Below are 15496 nucleotides of genomic sequence, written 5' to 3'. Positions count from 1 at the left end.
GCAAATAATTAGCTATATAAGATGCAAATGTTCATCGTCTGTGGTTAAGAAACAGCACAATATAGCGAAAGTAAAACAAACATCACCTCATACTGCTCAGTGTTCCTCTAGACTGTGACAAAATGGAGTACAATCATAAATGAAAGTTTATGGACAGTATAGATTTAAAACTGAGTCTTTTATTTATTGTCAGATGAGAGGTTTCTGGCTGTTTGGCTGGTTTATTTTTCCACTTATGACAGCAGCTAATATTCAACTTCACCCCAGATCAGAGACACTGTCCCAGGAGAAACTGATTGCTGGCTTTGAGGCAGTGTGAAAGTCTTCTGTGTGTGTGTGTGTATGTGTGTCATATGTCCCTTGTGATTTACAACATTTCAACAACACTAGTTTCACAGTAAACAACAGCGTGGTGACATCTTTATGTTTTTATTTGAGCTATAAAATGCAAAACTTTTTGAGGTCATTGGGCACAAACGGTGAGTTCACATCATGTTTCAGTATAGAGTCCACAAACAATTAGCTAGGTGAAGAGGCTTCTCACTACAGAAGTGCTTGAGCACTCTAAAACCATGCATAGCTATATGTTGCCATGGAAACCTTTAAGTTGATGTAACATGTATCATTACCTGCAGGTAAACATAACATTGTGCTTTATTCGAACAACACTTTATTTGCATCATCAATATTATATATTGCATCCTATAAATTCCTAATTTAATTTCCCTCAACATCTCATTAACTGGTATACAATCTTCACTCTTTAATGTTATGTATACACAAGTAGAGTTTAAATAGTGACCAGAATATGAATGTTCAAGTAATGTGAAACAAATATTTTCTTACAGTGATTATAAATGAGGTGATTCTATATAGTTATGTATATTCTTGCTATATACAGGCCAAAACCAACCAGGCAGTCATACAGTACATGTGCATCATGCCCTATTATATAGTACACAGTAAGCTTTAATCTATAAATAAACAGATTATTACTGTTTATTAAGAGAATTTATATTTACTACTCATGTACATCAGTGCTTGCTTGCACACAAAAACCTTAGCAAGTGTATTGCTAAACCTTTCCTTCATTGTTTTCTGGTCCTAGACTGTATAAATCTCATTTCTTTACAAACTATCATTCAGTTCATACTGTTATTAAAACTTTTTTTGCGCTGCATAAAACACCTCTCTGACATGGGAGTATTTTCTTCTCAAGTGCCTGTGCAGTTGTGTAATTGCTGACACAAAGATAAGGATAGAAATCACTCATAGAGCTAGCCATTTCTGATTATTTTAACTAGGGGACACAAATTTGTTGCTACTTACTGGGATGATAAACCCTGATTTTAGAAGTTTAAATAGCAAAAATAAAACAAAAGGGAAAGCTGAAGTATTCAATACATGTACTGTAAATCCCTTTAAAAGAAATAAAAGCCTGTCAGATTTCTATAATCTCTACAGAATCTCAGTTTGGTTGAAGTTGTTAGAGGGATTTACTACGTCATTACATAATTAAGGCTAAAATTACCATCAAGCACCAATATAATCCTTTGTTGAAGAAAATCCCCCTAGTTTAGCAGATTTATACTTCATTGAAACTCCCATTGTTGAGTCTGAAGATACTTGAGGTGGTACTCCAGTGATTTACTATCGCACTTTCGTAAAACTTGGAGAATTGTGAGAGACAAAAATAAAAAAGAATGGTTAAAATAGATACAGCAACAGGCAGAGATATTCTGACTTTTAGTCCCTAGTATGGGTCACGCTTTAAAAATGCTGAATACAACTTTGTAATCTCTAAATCCAAACCAAGATTCCTCACGTGATGTCGCTTTAGTAATTTTCTTGGACAGTGAAGACATTATACAACTGTTTTCACAGTCTGTGTAGTGCTCTTCATTACAGGTAAATTTACTGTAACATGGAAAATTGGTGGAGTGCCCCTTTAATGCAAGCAGAACCGTAATTTCAAGATCATGTGGGGGGAAAAGCATATAAAACAGCATGGTGTTCTCAGTTAGCTCTGTCCAAAGAAAATAACAACTACCTTGGTTTTTACTGGCCTTTTAGCTGCTCTTTAAAGACCTGTCAGAGTGGAATATAGCTGTAAATGTGCCAAGATACAGTTTGTGCAATCTTAAGAAACAGAGTAGTAAAAATCCCCAAGAATCAGGAGGGATCACTAAATGAAGTTCTGCTGTGAAAATGTCTTTTAGCGCAGAAGAATGCTGTGTCCTGCAATGGTCCTTTAAAAGCCTCACGTCTCCGTCAGAGCCCAGCATGCGGAACATGTTGTTCCAGCTTTGAGAGAAACAAGACATTCAGTCCTCGCACCAAAACATCTGTGGCACTCCTTGCCCCCAAGTTATCCCCACACACACACACACACCCAAATGAAACAAGTTTGTTTTGGCGCTGAATGTTATCTTCTATTTTATCTGTAAAGCATAAGCCATATCTTTCACACCCTCAACAAACACACATACACTCATGATTTCTCTACAATGCTGATTAAGCACACCCACAACACACACAAACTGAGGCCATGCACTCGGAAAACACAATTATAATAGAGCAGGAGAGAGTAGATTAGTAAGTGGAAGCAGGAGCTTTTTTTTGTGCTTGAAGTTCAAGAAGTGGCGGCTACTTTCAGTCGCTGGCTCACTCACTCACACACACACACACACACATGCACAGATCAACTGTCCACAACTCGGTATCCTTACATCACGAGGAACCACTCAGCCTGTCTGATGTCACGGTGTGAGGGGAACTTTTGTCCTAGAAGATCTCGGGGCATTGGCTCCAGTCTTGTCTGTCTTTGGCTTCCCAGTACCCGCCCCTGTAGATGTAAGTGCTTTCTCCTGTTGTATCATCTGTCCTCTTCTCAAACCACATGGGCTGGTAAACCTCGATGTCTTGCCCTGATGACACAGAATCATATTTTCTCATTATATGTGTACTATTTTCCAGAATACCACAATGTCTTATTTTCTCCTTGCACTCTAAATGTTGCTCCAGAGTACCTGATTATTGAGATAAACCTTCACAGACATAGCAAAACTTCATTTTATCCCACACACCAGCTGTAATCTGGCTTGTCAATTGCTGACAGATCTGCAGTTGTGGTCGATTGTTGGCCCTTCCTCCACTAATTATGACACATCATCAGGTAATAACAAATGTCTGCATAAAATGTCATGGGAATCCATTTGATAGTTGTAGAGATATTCCAACAAAGTGGACCAAAGCGGTGGACTGACTGACTGACTGACCAACAGATCCATGCATCATTTGACAGTGTTGCATGGATGCGTGGCAGTAACCTGTCTCCCATGACTTAAGATGGGCACACCAACACCACTCATAATACAGTGTATCTAAAGTGGTCAACCCATCCTCTTTGTTACAAGTAGTGGAAATGCTGTGAAAGAGATAAAATTCAGATCCGCTATCATCCTCCTTGTTCTTCTTGATTTACGTTGTGCTCACCTTCCTCCAGTGCCTGATTTGCTTGCGCTTCTCTTTTTTTCCTCTCCAGCCTCTGACGCTCCTCCAGACGCTGCTTCTGGCCGTTTGCTTCATCCCACAGACCCACCTCCATGAGCCGCTGGTCTGGCCGCAGACGACTGTCAGTGGGCGCAATACCCTCTTCCTGCTCATTCAGAGTCAGAGCCAGGGAGGAGAAAAAATGCATGTTCTCTGCATTATCCCTAAAAAGAGCAAAAGACAGAAGAAACAACAAAGTAAGACAAAAAGGTCAAGGGAAATGGGGAAGGACAGATCACAAAGGGGTTGAGATGGCACATTCAATCATCAAGATGTGGTAGAAATGTGTTATTATAGATAAGATAAACATACGGAAGAGGATATTTCTTCCACAACAGTTTTGGCTGAAGAGTCTGATAAACTGTCTTCTGTTTGCCCTCAGAGTTTCCGCATCCTTGGCTGCTGTCCACTATTTTGGCACTCTCCATCTTCTCATCCCAGGTTCCTGACAGGATGTAATGGGCTGTGCCCTCTCTGTCCTCCACCACTCCTGTCACCTAGAGAAGAAGACACACAGGAAGAGATCAGTTACTGCTGGGCACTGACACATTCACACCTGGGTACTATGTTCATTTTATTTTTTTTTTTACCTGTGTTGTTGGATCATATTAAACAGAACAAATGTTTTAGGGATGATCTTTCTAGGTTTCCCTTTAGCTGAGGAATCAGTGACTTCAAGTTCTTTCTGACTAGATACTGACACGAGGTTTGTTAATCATATTAAGAGGAACCAATTATGGGCAACAGAGATGCTAGATTTGCTAAAGCAGTGGCTCATGTAACTGTAAACCTTTGCCTTCTGTCAAGTGTAAAATATGTGTAAAATCTGTGAAATGTGAATTAAGACAACAAACAAAGATGCTAGCTGTCTGTTTCTTATATGAAACAACCGATTACAGAATGAAAAGAAAGCAGACATACTTTACGTGGGACTTCTCTGGAGAAGTAGCTGTAGGGGGAGAATTTGAGATGGCAGGTGTCCTTGGTTGTGTTGTTTACTATGTCAATGTCGCCAGACTGCCAACGGCAAAAGACAGGAAGACAGCAAGAAAAACAGATGTGACTTAAGTGTACGATGACCCAAATTACTTTTCCTCAGTAACACAACCCATACACACACACACACTCCTACAAAAAATGAGTTTCATTTCATTTCTTTTGTCCTTTAGTGTATTCCCAAACTGTTACCATTTCTGTTACCTAATTCAGTTCTTAATCATTATTTGAATTGTTCTTAAAAGGTCATTTTGTCCAGAATCTAGTATAAAAATATCAACGCACTTACACGTAAGTACAGAGACAGGTTGTGTGTTTGACAGCTTCTATGTACAACTTCCTTACACATAATGCACAGCATGAAAGAAACTCACCTGATCAATCCAAAGTTTCCCTACAATAATATTGTGCACCGTCGAGGTCACTTTGCTCCACACGTAGTGGTTTCCACTCGAGTGGAACTGCAGGTGAATGTTTCCTACAGTGAAGAGGAGGACATACTGACATCAAAATATGTAAGACAAGTTCTGTAATCACTTAAATATGGTAAATCTGATTTTTCTAACAGATGTTTGCATGTATTCATACATCATATCTGGCCTGTAGTAGCTTTTACACTAATATATACTGACTGTCAGCATGAACTGCATCAAAGTTAATTCCAAACTTTTACATGTCTCCTACCTAATGGCACGACAGAGATATATTTCCCACGAAACTTGCTATCAATAGTGATATGCTGCCACAGAGTCCATCCTCGCTGTGATGTCACATGGTGGGCAGCAGCTGGTGGGTGATGACTGACCTGACAGTGGATGTTATCAGCTGGTGTCAGTAGAGGCAATGTACACATCATGGTGTATTTATATTTTTGCTTTTCACCACATCATCATTTTATGTTTGTCTCACCTGCTCAGAGATGGACCGATAACCATACTCGTCCAATCGGTCCAGCTCATATGTCTCCCCCAGCAGAGGGTTGAAGGGCTTGGCTGTGCGATGGACTGTGGTGGAGTAGGAGGAGACAGAAAAGGCAGCCACTAGGCACATCTGCTCCAGGGAGGAGTCGCAGCGAGCTGCCCGGTCCAGAAGCTCACTGTACTCCAGATCTTCAGTCAGACGCTGAAGCATCGACAACGGCTCATTGAAGTTTACCTGCAATCACAGAGAGAGAGAGAGAGATTTCTTGTATGTAACCAGACAATTCCACATTTTGAATATACATTTACTTAAATTCACATGTAATTAAAACCTATATTACAGCCAATTTGTGTGTTTTGCATTTACAGGCATGGGTATCTTGGACAGGTCTTTTCCTATACAGTTCTTCATGATGCTCCACAGATTGAGGGAATAATTAGGTTTGTCAGGAATACGGCTGCGCCTTGTTCTTCGTAGCTGCATGTGGTTTGTGCCTGAGGTGTCCTGAAAAGAATAAGACAAAACACAAAGCTTTAGATATGTGTGCAAGAAGTGCATCTACGTGAGTATAGCAACAACTAGTGTGAGCCTGGCAGCCTGAAGTGATTAAAAGGTTACATTTACTGTATTAAAGTCCAAATAAAATCACATTTAGTCAACCTTTTCACAGTCAAAAATAATGTCAATATTAATTTCAGTTGAACACAACAAGCTGGGGACCTACATTCTCGTTGTGAGTCCAGTCATTGGGCACGACTCCGCTCATCATACTCTGATTACTCCCTGAGCGCCTGAGAGAAAGCAACATACTTCAAACACAGTTCACAGTAATTGTGCTGCTGACTGATTTAGAACACACACACAGCTCTGAGATGACTCTGTATAGACATGATGTCTCACTTGTGCTTTATGTCGCCAGTAGCAGTCACAGTTATGAATGCAGGTGACTCTTCCATGGCATCAAAGAACTCGGCCTCATCATTCTCATCACTCGCATCCCCCTCTTGAGACCTCTCCACACCTATACGGTGACACAAGACAAGGAGATTGGTAAAATGAGTGTCTGTATATATATATATATATATATAAATATTACATATTATTGTACTGCTATACAGGGGGTTGCCAAAATTACAATAACAATAATACACAGCAGCTAAATAAACCTTACAACATCATAGAATAGTCCTGCAGTAAATGTTATTGGAGCTCATAGTGTTTTAAATTTAGACTTGATTAGACTTGATTAACATTCCTGAAGTAGGAATGAAGCAGAAAATATCTGGCCCATTTATAGCCCTGTAAGCTGCTTTATGTTGCCGTATTGGAATGTGAATGGAAACTTCATATAAGAATCACTTGTGTTTTAAGTTTTGTAATTGTGATTTAAGGAAGTTGCTGAAAATCATGAGAACATTTGAAGAACAGAAAAACTGCTAAGACAAGGAAGGAAGTCTAGAGTGAAATTAACACCTCTGACAATCTCAAACACAAATATTGTACACATCCCTAAACTGCCAGTTTAGGGACGTGGTTTATTTCACTTTGTCTACCCTTGTAGATAAAGGCCCCAAAAATTGAGATATTATAAGTCTGATTGAGCCACGTGCTAGAAATGAATCACTGCTAACATCCAGAAGAGGGCCACATTCGTTTCTGTGATATTATACTACACACTACACAGTGCCTTCCCCTCCACACTACATAGAAGAGCGAGGATGACAGGAAGAGACAGAGAGAGTGATGTATCTTACCTGTATATGAGGTGGGATTCTCCCTCCAGGCTCTCTCTAGGTTGTTATGCTGTTTGGCTAACTGTTCGATTGTCTCCTCCAAATGGTGACGTTGTTCTCTCTCATACTGCAGGGCCTTCTGCCACCTCCGGCTTTGAGATTCTGCTACGTCCAAAAAGTCACGACAAGCCTGAGGTTTGAACACACATGAAAAAATGCAGGAAGAAGAAACCTCAAGATGCATACGCTCATCAAAAGAGGGTTATACTGGCTGTGGCTTGTGACGTGTGAACTCACATTGATCATAGCATTGGAGGTTATACGGAAGAGAGTTGCTCGCTCATTAACTGCTTTCACTTTGTCTGTGCTGTCACAGGACCCACGGAGTTCCTCGAGTTCGCTGAGAGAGCGCTGGAGGGCTGCGCCGTGCTTTCCTATCAGCTCATTACAGGTGCTCAGGTCATCTAGCTTGCTGGCCAGACTCTTGAGCACCCCTTGGGTTAGGGCTCGGTCCTCCTGCTGTACGGGGCCTTCATCTCCTGAGTCATCTTCTCACAGAGACAAAGAACACAAATGACATTGTTTACAAGAGATATACCATCATTAGAGGTTATTATGTCTGAACAGTCTGGATGAAATCATATATATTGTAGTAAACAGCACATGGGAAGTGAACGTCCTTTCAGACAGATTGAGAAAGATATTTTAAATACTCCAAATTTAGACTGAGACGAGTCGAGTCGAGAGAGAGCATTAGCGGGGAACGGATGGAGGAAGATAATAACACTTCACACCCTGAAACCCACCACACCCCTTCCTTTACAAGATCGGAAAGCTGTGAATGAACACGGTTGCCCTGGAAACGGAGTCCTGTGCAATCAGGAGGCTTGGCTATTTTTAGTACTAGAGGGAGAAAAAAAAAAAGATGACGCACTACCCTTTTCCTCCTTTCTTTCTCTTTCTCTCTCTGCCCCACGTTAGCAGGAGCTGAGCCATCAGTCTCAGGGATTTTAGAAGGAGGGAGACTGGACTCAATCAGACACCATAAAATAAAAAATGATGACATTAAATTCCTTATTTACTTGACCCCTACAGTTGTCAGTATCCTCTTAAATTCTCCCCTTTTAGCCTAAAATTCAGAAAAACAAAGCTTCAAAGTTAAACAAAACATTTTTCTGTATATCATATATAATTTTATACACGTTTTCTTGTAATTTAGTCTGACATATTTGGCACTAAACCTTGATCTTAAATAGATCCTGGAGCTTTGAATAGAGTTCATAATAATGGACATGCCAAAGCTGGTTGGAGAGAGGGTAAACAAACAATGCGCTATTAAACACTTTTAGTGGAAAAAATACATCAGTTTGAAAGAGATCCTGGATTCAAGTCACCTGAAAAGCTCCACTGAAATGAGGATAAATTTAGATCGTAGGTGATTATTCCAGACAGTCATAAATGTCTTCACAAAATGCACAAAAACCACGTCTCCATCACATGCAACGCAACTTTTCTAGGTCAAAACATTTCTTCTCTAAAACAGATTGTGTGAGTAATCTGAAAACTCCCGAGTATGTTGACTGAATCTAGGCCAGCGTCTACATTGCCCGCCATTACCAAAACAGAGACAAACTACTACTCTCTGTTAGAGGGGAAAAGAAATAAAAACAATCAGGGCAAACTGGATTAACAAAGTCTCAGGAGGAGAAGATTAAAAATGAGAGAGTGAAAAAAAAAATCCTTCAGGCATCTGTAATGGTTTCATGACCCATATGCAGTAGAGAGAACAGGATCTCACTTGAATTGTAGAGTAGATTGTGAATTTGAGAACACCTTTATATGGAAATACACTTCCTCCTAGACCCACAGTCACATCCGTAAATAACGTAAATGAAGGGGGATGGCGTGTTGGCCTAGTCTGTGTATTAATGAGTTATTTTTCACACAGGACATTGGAGAGCCTGAGACAAATTGGTGACTCATCGCTGAATCACTAAAACACACCCACAGGTGATAGAGAGAGCACCAATATGGACACAGTGTGGGAGGAGAGAATCAGAGTGGGGATGCTTTGTAAGCTTCTGCAATACAGATGAAGCAATCAAAGTCCGACAGTAATATGCTGAAAGCTTGCTGTGCCACAACCTGAGCTGAAATGTTTTCACCATCCATCTTCCACCCTCTGTATTTAATGGTTGTCGGAGGGGATTTGAATTTTGTTTCACAACATAATCTAGCAAAATGAAACACTTGTTTTGGTTATGTGATATCTATTACAGGAGAGGTGCTTGATAACTTCTGCTGCAACATCCACTTAATCACTGCTGTTCTAATCCACTTTTAGCCAATTAATTGGCCCCTCCATTATTGCCACTAAGCCGATGACAAGAGGCTCATGCAATAATAATCTGTAATCACATAACACACACACACACACACACATCACCAAAGCACACAGAGATTTGTGTTTGTGCTTGTATGTTAAAATAAATTAGTTGTCCTGATTTAAATTTGGTGGAGCATTAGTGCAGCAGTATTATTAAATGTTTGTTTAAGAATAAGACATTAGATGAGGAGGATATTTACATACATAGCTTTGGAAAAATTATAAATCTAGGAAAGATGTAATTACACAACTAAGACGAAACCCCCACAGTAACTTCTTTTCAGCACAACACAACAACTGCTGAACCATGTGGAACCTCAAAGATAGTAAAGCTGCTTAAAACCATCTAAAAATGGACTCAGCTATTTAAATCCTATTCATTATTTTTACAGGAGCTCCAATCACTGCCAGTTTCTAGTAAAAGTAAAGTCAATTTCTATAAAATGACATACATTGATAGATACAGTATGAACACACATCAGTCATAGTCACCATACGCTAATGTGGTCAGAGTAACAGAGAACATTGATTTGCATCTTGCAAGTGCAAAGCTTTTACTCAGAATTAACGGCTGCTTAAAGGCACATTCCTCTAATAATCCTGAAGCAAGTGAGACAAATGTGGCACGTTTGACTGAGACCGACTATTAAATATTGTTCTGTTTTTCTGCGGTCACTTTGAAAACTACGGTACCATTTTGTTAACTTTAAAACAAATTCTGTCCTGTGAGAAATCCAATCAGCATATTTACACAGACATTTGCACAGTAAAACACTGGCCACTGACAAACTTACAGTACTCCACAAGCTTACACACACAGCGACAATCACACACATGCATGCAAGCAAACAGAGCTGCACACAGCTTCTATTGAAATTATTATTCTGTCATTAGTAAAATAATAAAGACATTACTTACAAGATGACTCTCAGTGAAAAGGCTGCACCCATCTCTCCCTATTGTCCACAGAGTGTATGATGAAAAATATTTTTAATGAAAATCCTCACACCCTTCCTTGCTCTCTCTCCTGCTACCGGAACAGGAGGAGGAGTCTAAAGGAAGGTCATTTCATTCAGCTCTCGCTGTCGTCATACAGAACAAGACAGGGAGGGAGAAATGAGAGAGTGGGAGAGAGGTGGTAGGTGCATGTGTCTTGTGTGTGAGTGTGTACATGTGTGCATGCACATTTGTGCACAGAGAGAGGGAGGAAAGGAACCCACTGCGCATCTTCGCTCGAGCATCCACAAGGTGTAAATAAGGCTAGACAGGAGCGAACACAAAATGTCTGTCTGGCAATAAGACACAAACATGTGCTGAATGCAGGACATTATATTATGTTATGTTATGTTATGTTATGTTATGTTATGTTATGTTATGTTATATTGTGTTATGTTATGTTATGTTATGTTATGTTATGTTATGTTATGTTATGTTATGTTATGTTAAAAGTGAATATTGAAAGAATGACAGCTGAAGGACGTCATGAATAAATGTAAATTTGCATTAGCTCAGCCTGTTTCCACCTTGAACAACACTGCCCTCTTGTGGCCTGTTTTTACATAACACACACACACACACACACACAAATGTGTATTTAGGTAACTGGGTCTTGGTTGTATGAGCCTGCATTCAGGATGCAGGACTGCATTATTTTTAACATATTGTACTGTCTGAAACATATGGGCCACACAGAGTATAACGTGTGTGTCTCACCGGAGTGATGCATCAGGAGAGTGGCACTGGCTTTAGCTTGCTGCAGGGCTGACACCCATCGCTGACACTCTCCCTCGGAAGTGGCCTTCAGGTGGTAGCTTCGGCCCCCGCTAGTTAACACCATATGGCAGGTGTCACCCACCTCGATGTGTGCGGTTGCCAAGGGAATGGTGCCCCGGCAAGTGTGCGCCATCTCTGCCTGAGTCCTGAGGGAAAACCAACATGGACACAGTTGTTAATAGTAATGTATAATAGCAGAGGAATTCAGCCTCTTTGTTCATGTTCATGTGTTCCATTTTAAAAATGGGACAGCTCTGTTTTTGAATGGTTTCAAAGTGGTCTACTGTTAAAATAGCATCAGGTCTGTGTCAAACGATCCAGCTGCAATGATAATATGATAAGCTTTTTCTCTAGTGACAAGCTCTGGACTATTTATAGCCTACGTTTCTCCAGAGACAAGCTTTGTACAATATGTACTGTAGCCCTACTGTAACACTTTGACCTTTAATCTTATATGATTATGGGCCCTTTCATACATATTTCGAGGATTCAAGGATTTATTTTTCATATGTACACAGGTTATATATGTAGTGAAATGCAATGTGGAATGCTCCTGCAGTTGTGCTACATATCATCATTAGTAAAAATAAATATAAAAGATAAAAATTCAAGACAAAAAAAGAGATTTATATACTGTATGTAAAAGAGTAAAATGTACATATGTTTAAGTGTAAAAAATGATTAATTTCACCTATAATTATAATGAATTTTTTGTTTGTTTTTTTACAAAGTAGTTTAGTCACTCATTATGTTTAGTACATGAGTAGCAACATACAAAACAAAGAGATACACAGCGCATTTTATCACATTGCATGACATGTCGTCTGTGTAAAATGATTAAATACATACATGGGATAACTGCCATAATGAAAATTTAAAATTACAAACAGAACAAATATGTCACTCTTCATCAACTCCATTTATCCAGAAACTTCGACTTTGACCTGTTTAACAGGTTAGTTTACTAGCTATTTATTTCTTTATTATTGTGAATAATATTTTAACTATCTTATTTTAATAGAGGTAATGAAAGGCTCTTTTAAGGGGGCTTGTTTTGTTCTCCCTGCATTATTTATCATCGCTGTATAGAGAGTAATGTAATTTCTTTGCAGACACATAACACTGAAATTCAACTAAGCTGTAACTAAAACAAGTGGTTCCCAAACTTTTTCACGTCAAGGACCCCTAAACTTATACAAATCAGACCACAGACCCACATCTGATAAGATTTTGTCTCAGGGTCAGATAAGATTTATGCTTTTAGATGTTTTATTATAGAAAATGTATCAGTGAATTTGAATGTCATTGTGTTACTTATGGATGGAATTATAGTGTAAATAAATTAACGTTATTCCTCTTTGTTGGAGACCATACTGGCTGGAGACCCCCTAGAACACTCGCAAGGACCCCCCAGGGGTCTTAACATAATCTTGTATGAAATTGCATGAAATGGGTCAAACTAATGTAGTTCTCCTATATAACTATATGTACACTTGTTAATTTTTAGTGTCATTATTATTCATAAGTCATGACTCGTCATTTTTCAATTTACAGCTAAGCTATGACTCTTGTTGCTAAGCTAGTAGTCATGGTCATCATTCACGACACTCCCTCTTCTTCGGCCAGATGACAGATAAGGTAAAAAGTTTGATTCCCCATTTAAAAAATAATTATTTTCAACAAACCTCTGTCAACATAAGGCTAATAAATTTAGTCATTATAAAGTTTTTATGAATATATATAGCGTTAAGCTAGCGTTAAACGGTGTCGGGTCGACCACCAACGGCCGCTGTAACCGTTAGTTACCGTTACCTGTAATAGGACAGCAGGCCGTTACTGAGGACGAACCACCGCCTCTGGTAGCCCTTCAGGTAGTTGGTCCATTTAAAGAGCCAGCCTTTGCAGGCATCCACACACGGGAGATGGATCCCCGGGAGAGTCGGCGAGGGCAAACTCTTCACCAGCTCGTTCATTTCGCTCCTCTCGGTCGGTAACGCTACTCCCAAAGGGGGGGATGGACGGTGCAGTTTCTGTGGAGTTACCGTTAGCTATCTGCGTGTGTGTGTGTGTGTGTGTGTGCGTGTGTGTGTATGCGTGTGTGTATGCGTGTGTGTGTGAGCCAGCTGCACTGCACTGTATCCTCTGCTAAAAGCTACAGTTAGCTTGCAGCTGTTTGGAGAAGCTGAGTCAGTGAGATAGTTTTACGTAAAAAAAAAAATCTGACTAGCGCGCAATGTTTTAGCTAGGATGAAATAACAAACCACATTATTACACGAAACTATACGGTCGAGTCTGCACTTTCACTGCGCTGTAATAATAGAGCCTGTGGATGTGAGAGAGGGAAGCTCATGATGACGTCCTTATTATAGGATCGTAGCATATGCAGGTTTCTGTGTGTGTGTGTGTGTGTGTGTGTGTGTGTGTGTGTGTGTGTGTGGTCCGGGTAGTCCTCATGTTGTGGGGACATGAATTTGTTTACACAGTAATGTTGAGGGGACTCGCCTCCTTTATGGGGACAAAAAGCAAGTCAGTAATATAAATAATTAATTTTAGGGTGAAGAATTGGTTTAAAGTTAAGGTTAGTGTAGGATTATGTTAAGGTTATATGAAGGTTAGGGTTAGGCATGTGGTGGTTATGATTAAGGTTCAGATAAGTCTCCAGGAAATGAATGTAAGTCAATATAATGTCCTCTGAAGTGATGGAAACATGACTCTCTCTCTCTCTCTCTCTATCTCTCTCTCCTTGTGTGTGTGTGTGTGTGTGTGCGTGTACCAGTTATTCCTCATGTTGTGGGGACATAAATCTGTTGGCACATACTGCATTCACTGCGATTTTCTATCATTTCAAGACCATGTTTGAGGAAGAAAAACCTACCGCCTCAAAAAGAAAACATGGTTTGGAGATTCATTCTTTTTATCAAGACCGTGACAAAAAAGTTAGAAATTGAAAATTAGCTTTACGAATTGATTTTAAAATCAGAGTTTTGAGGAAAAACATTCAGGTATCTGAGAGAAGTTTAAATGATGAGATTGAAATTCAAATTTTAACAAGGCTCAATGATGAATTTTCAGAAAAAATAAAAATGAATTAAAGCTGATGATCAGGCCCTTGCTCCTTTGCTCACGTTGGGGTCGTGCGGCAGTCGAACTACACCGCAGTTGAACTGCTCTTATTGCAGAGCAACACAATACAGCAATACATTTACCAGAGGGCAACTGACATGTATTTACATATTCATGAATATTGGACATTGCATGTAGGAGATAAGTATCACTTCCTGTGTCCATTTTGTGGCACTAGAGAACACCCATCAACTACACGTCATGTTGCTGTACGTCATGTGTAGACCACACCATGTAAATTTCATGTAAATCAGATGATGTTTGTCACATAAGGCTGACTTCCTTTTGTAAGTAGGTGGCGCCTTGACTATGACTCAATATTGACATGTAGATGTGTTCAGGCCTGGACTCTTATCAAACATGAGAAATTTGGGGCAGATTGGACAATGTAAAGTGGAGTAACAACAACTTCCTGTTTAATGCCCCAAACATGTTTTGGGTGAAATTGACTGGCACGCCACACCAAGGGCGTTCAATGAAAACTGAAAAGCTTTGCAATTTAGCATCACAAAGGTGTTTAGATGTAAAGTACCAAATTTTAAGACATTTGGGCTAAATCTCTAGGAGGAGTTCCTTAAAGTACAACACCCGTCAATGGCTTCACTTTGCAAAAAAAAAAAAAAAAGCAAAGTTGATTCAAAATGGCTTACTTCCTGTGGGGCTTAAGGTGTTGCTCCAAGAGGCTCTTTGTAAGTCTAGACATGAAACATGTGCCTACCAAATTTGGTTCATCTAGGTGAAACCTAAACATGGGGGATTCAACATTGAAATTTCATGGGGGGCGCTATCGAGCCATTTTGCCACAACCATGTCCAAGATCCATAAAACATGTAAATGTTCACCACTTCTGACGCATGTACAAAGTTTCAAAAATTGTGATTGATTTGGACAAAAAACAATAATTCTTTGCATTACAATAATAAAAAAGAGTGTAATGGAGAAGCAAAGCTCTGAAAGACTGTCCATCAGTCAGGTGAATCATCCTGAACTTCTGTGAATCCAAACAAAACTA

General features: G+C 39.6%; 1 protein-coding gene across 3 annotated transcripts; it reads right to left on the bottom strand.

Moving 5' to 3' along the window:
- Positions 1-413: 413 nt before the first annotated feature.
- osbp2a (oxysterol binding protein 2a) lies at positions 414-13763 on the bottom strand. 3 transcript variants are annotated; one of them, XR_006398784.1, is made up of 15 exons: positions 13174-13763; positions 11302-11507; positions 7500-7753; positions 7224-7392; positions 6370-6490; positions 6194-6260; positions 5836-5973; positions 5458-5703; positions 5233-5353; positions 4923-5026; positions 4474-4569; positions 3865-4049; positions 3496-3716; positions 2730-2927; positions 414-2304 (listed from the first exon to the last, which is right to left on the bottom strand). XR_006398784.1 is itself a non-coding variant. In XM_044333214.1 (14 exons), the coding sequence occupies exons 1-14, from the start codon at positions 13332-13334 to the stop codon at positions 2785-2787; spliced, it is 2232 nt and encodes a 743-aa protein (XP_044189149.1). In that variant the 5' UTR covers positions 13335-13761; the 3' UTR covers positions 414-2784. The 3 variants fall into 3 exon arrangements, 2 of the variants coding, with proteins under 2 accessions (XP_044189149.1, XP_044189150.1); XM_044333214.1 differs by having other exon boundaries at positions 414-2927; positions 13174-13761; XM_044333215.1 differs by having other exon boundaries at positions 414-2927; positions 7500-7750; positions 13174-13759.
- Positions 13764-15496: the final 1733 nt, after the last annotated feature.

Source organism: Thunnus albacares, chromosome 18 (assembly GCF_914725855.1).
Source record: "Thunnus albacares chromosome 18, fThuAlb1.1, whole genome shotgun sequence".
In the NCBI taxonomy this organism is placed as follows: Eukaryota; Metazoa; Chordata; class Actinopteri; order Scombriformes; family Scombridae; genus Thunnus; species Thunnus albacares.
The sequence above is the reverse complement of the archived record's forward strand: the minus strand, read 5'-3'. Positions and strand labels throughout refer to the sequence as shown.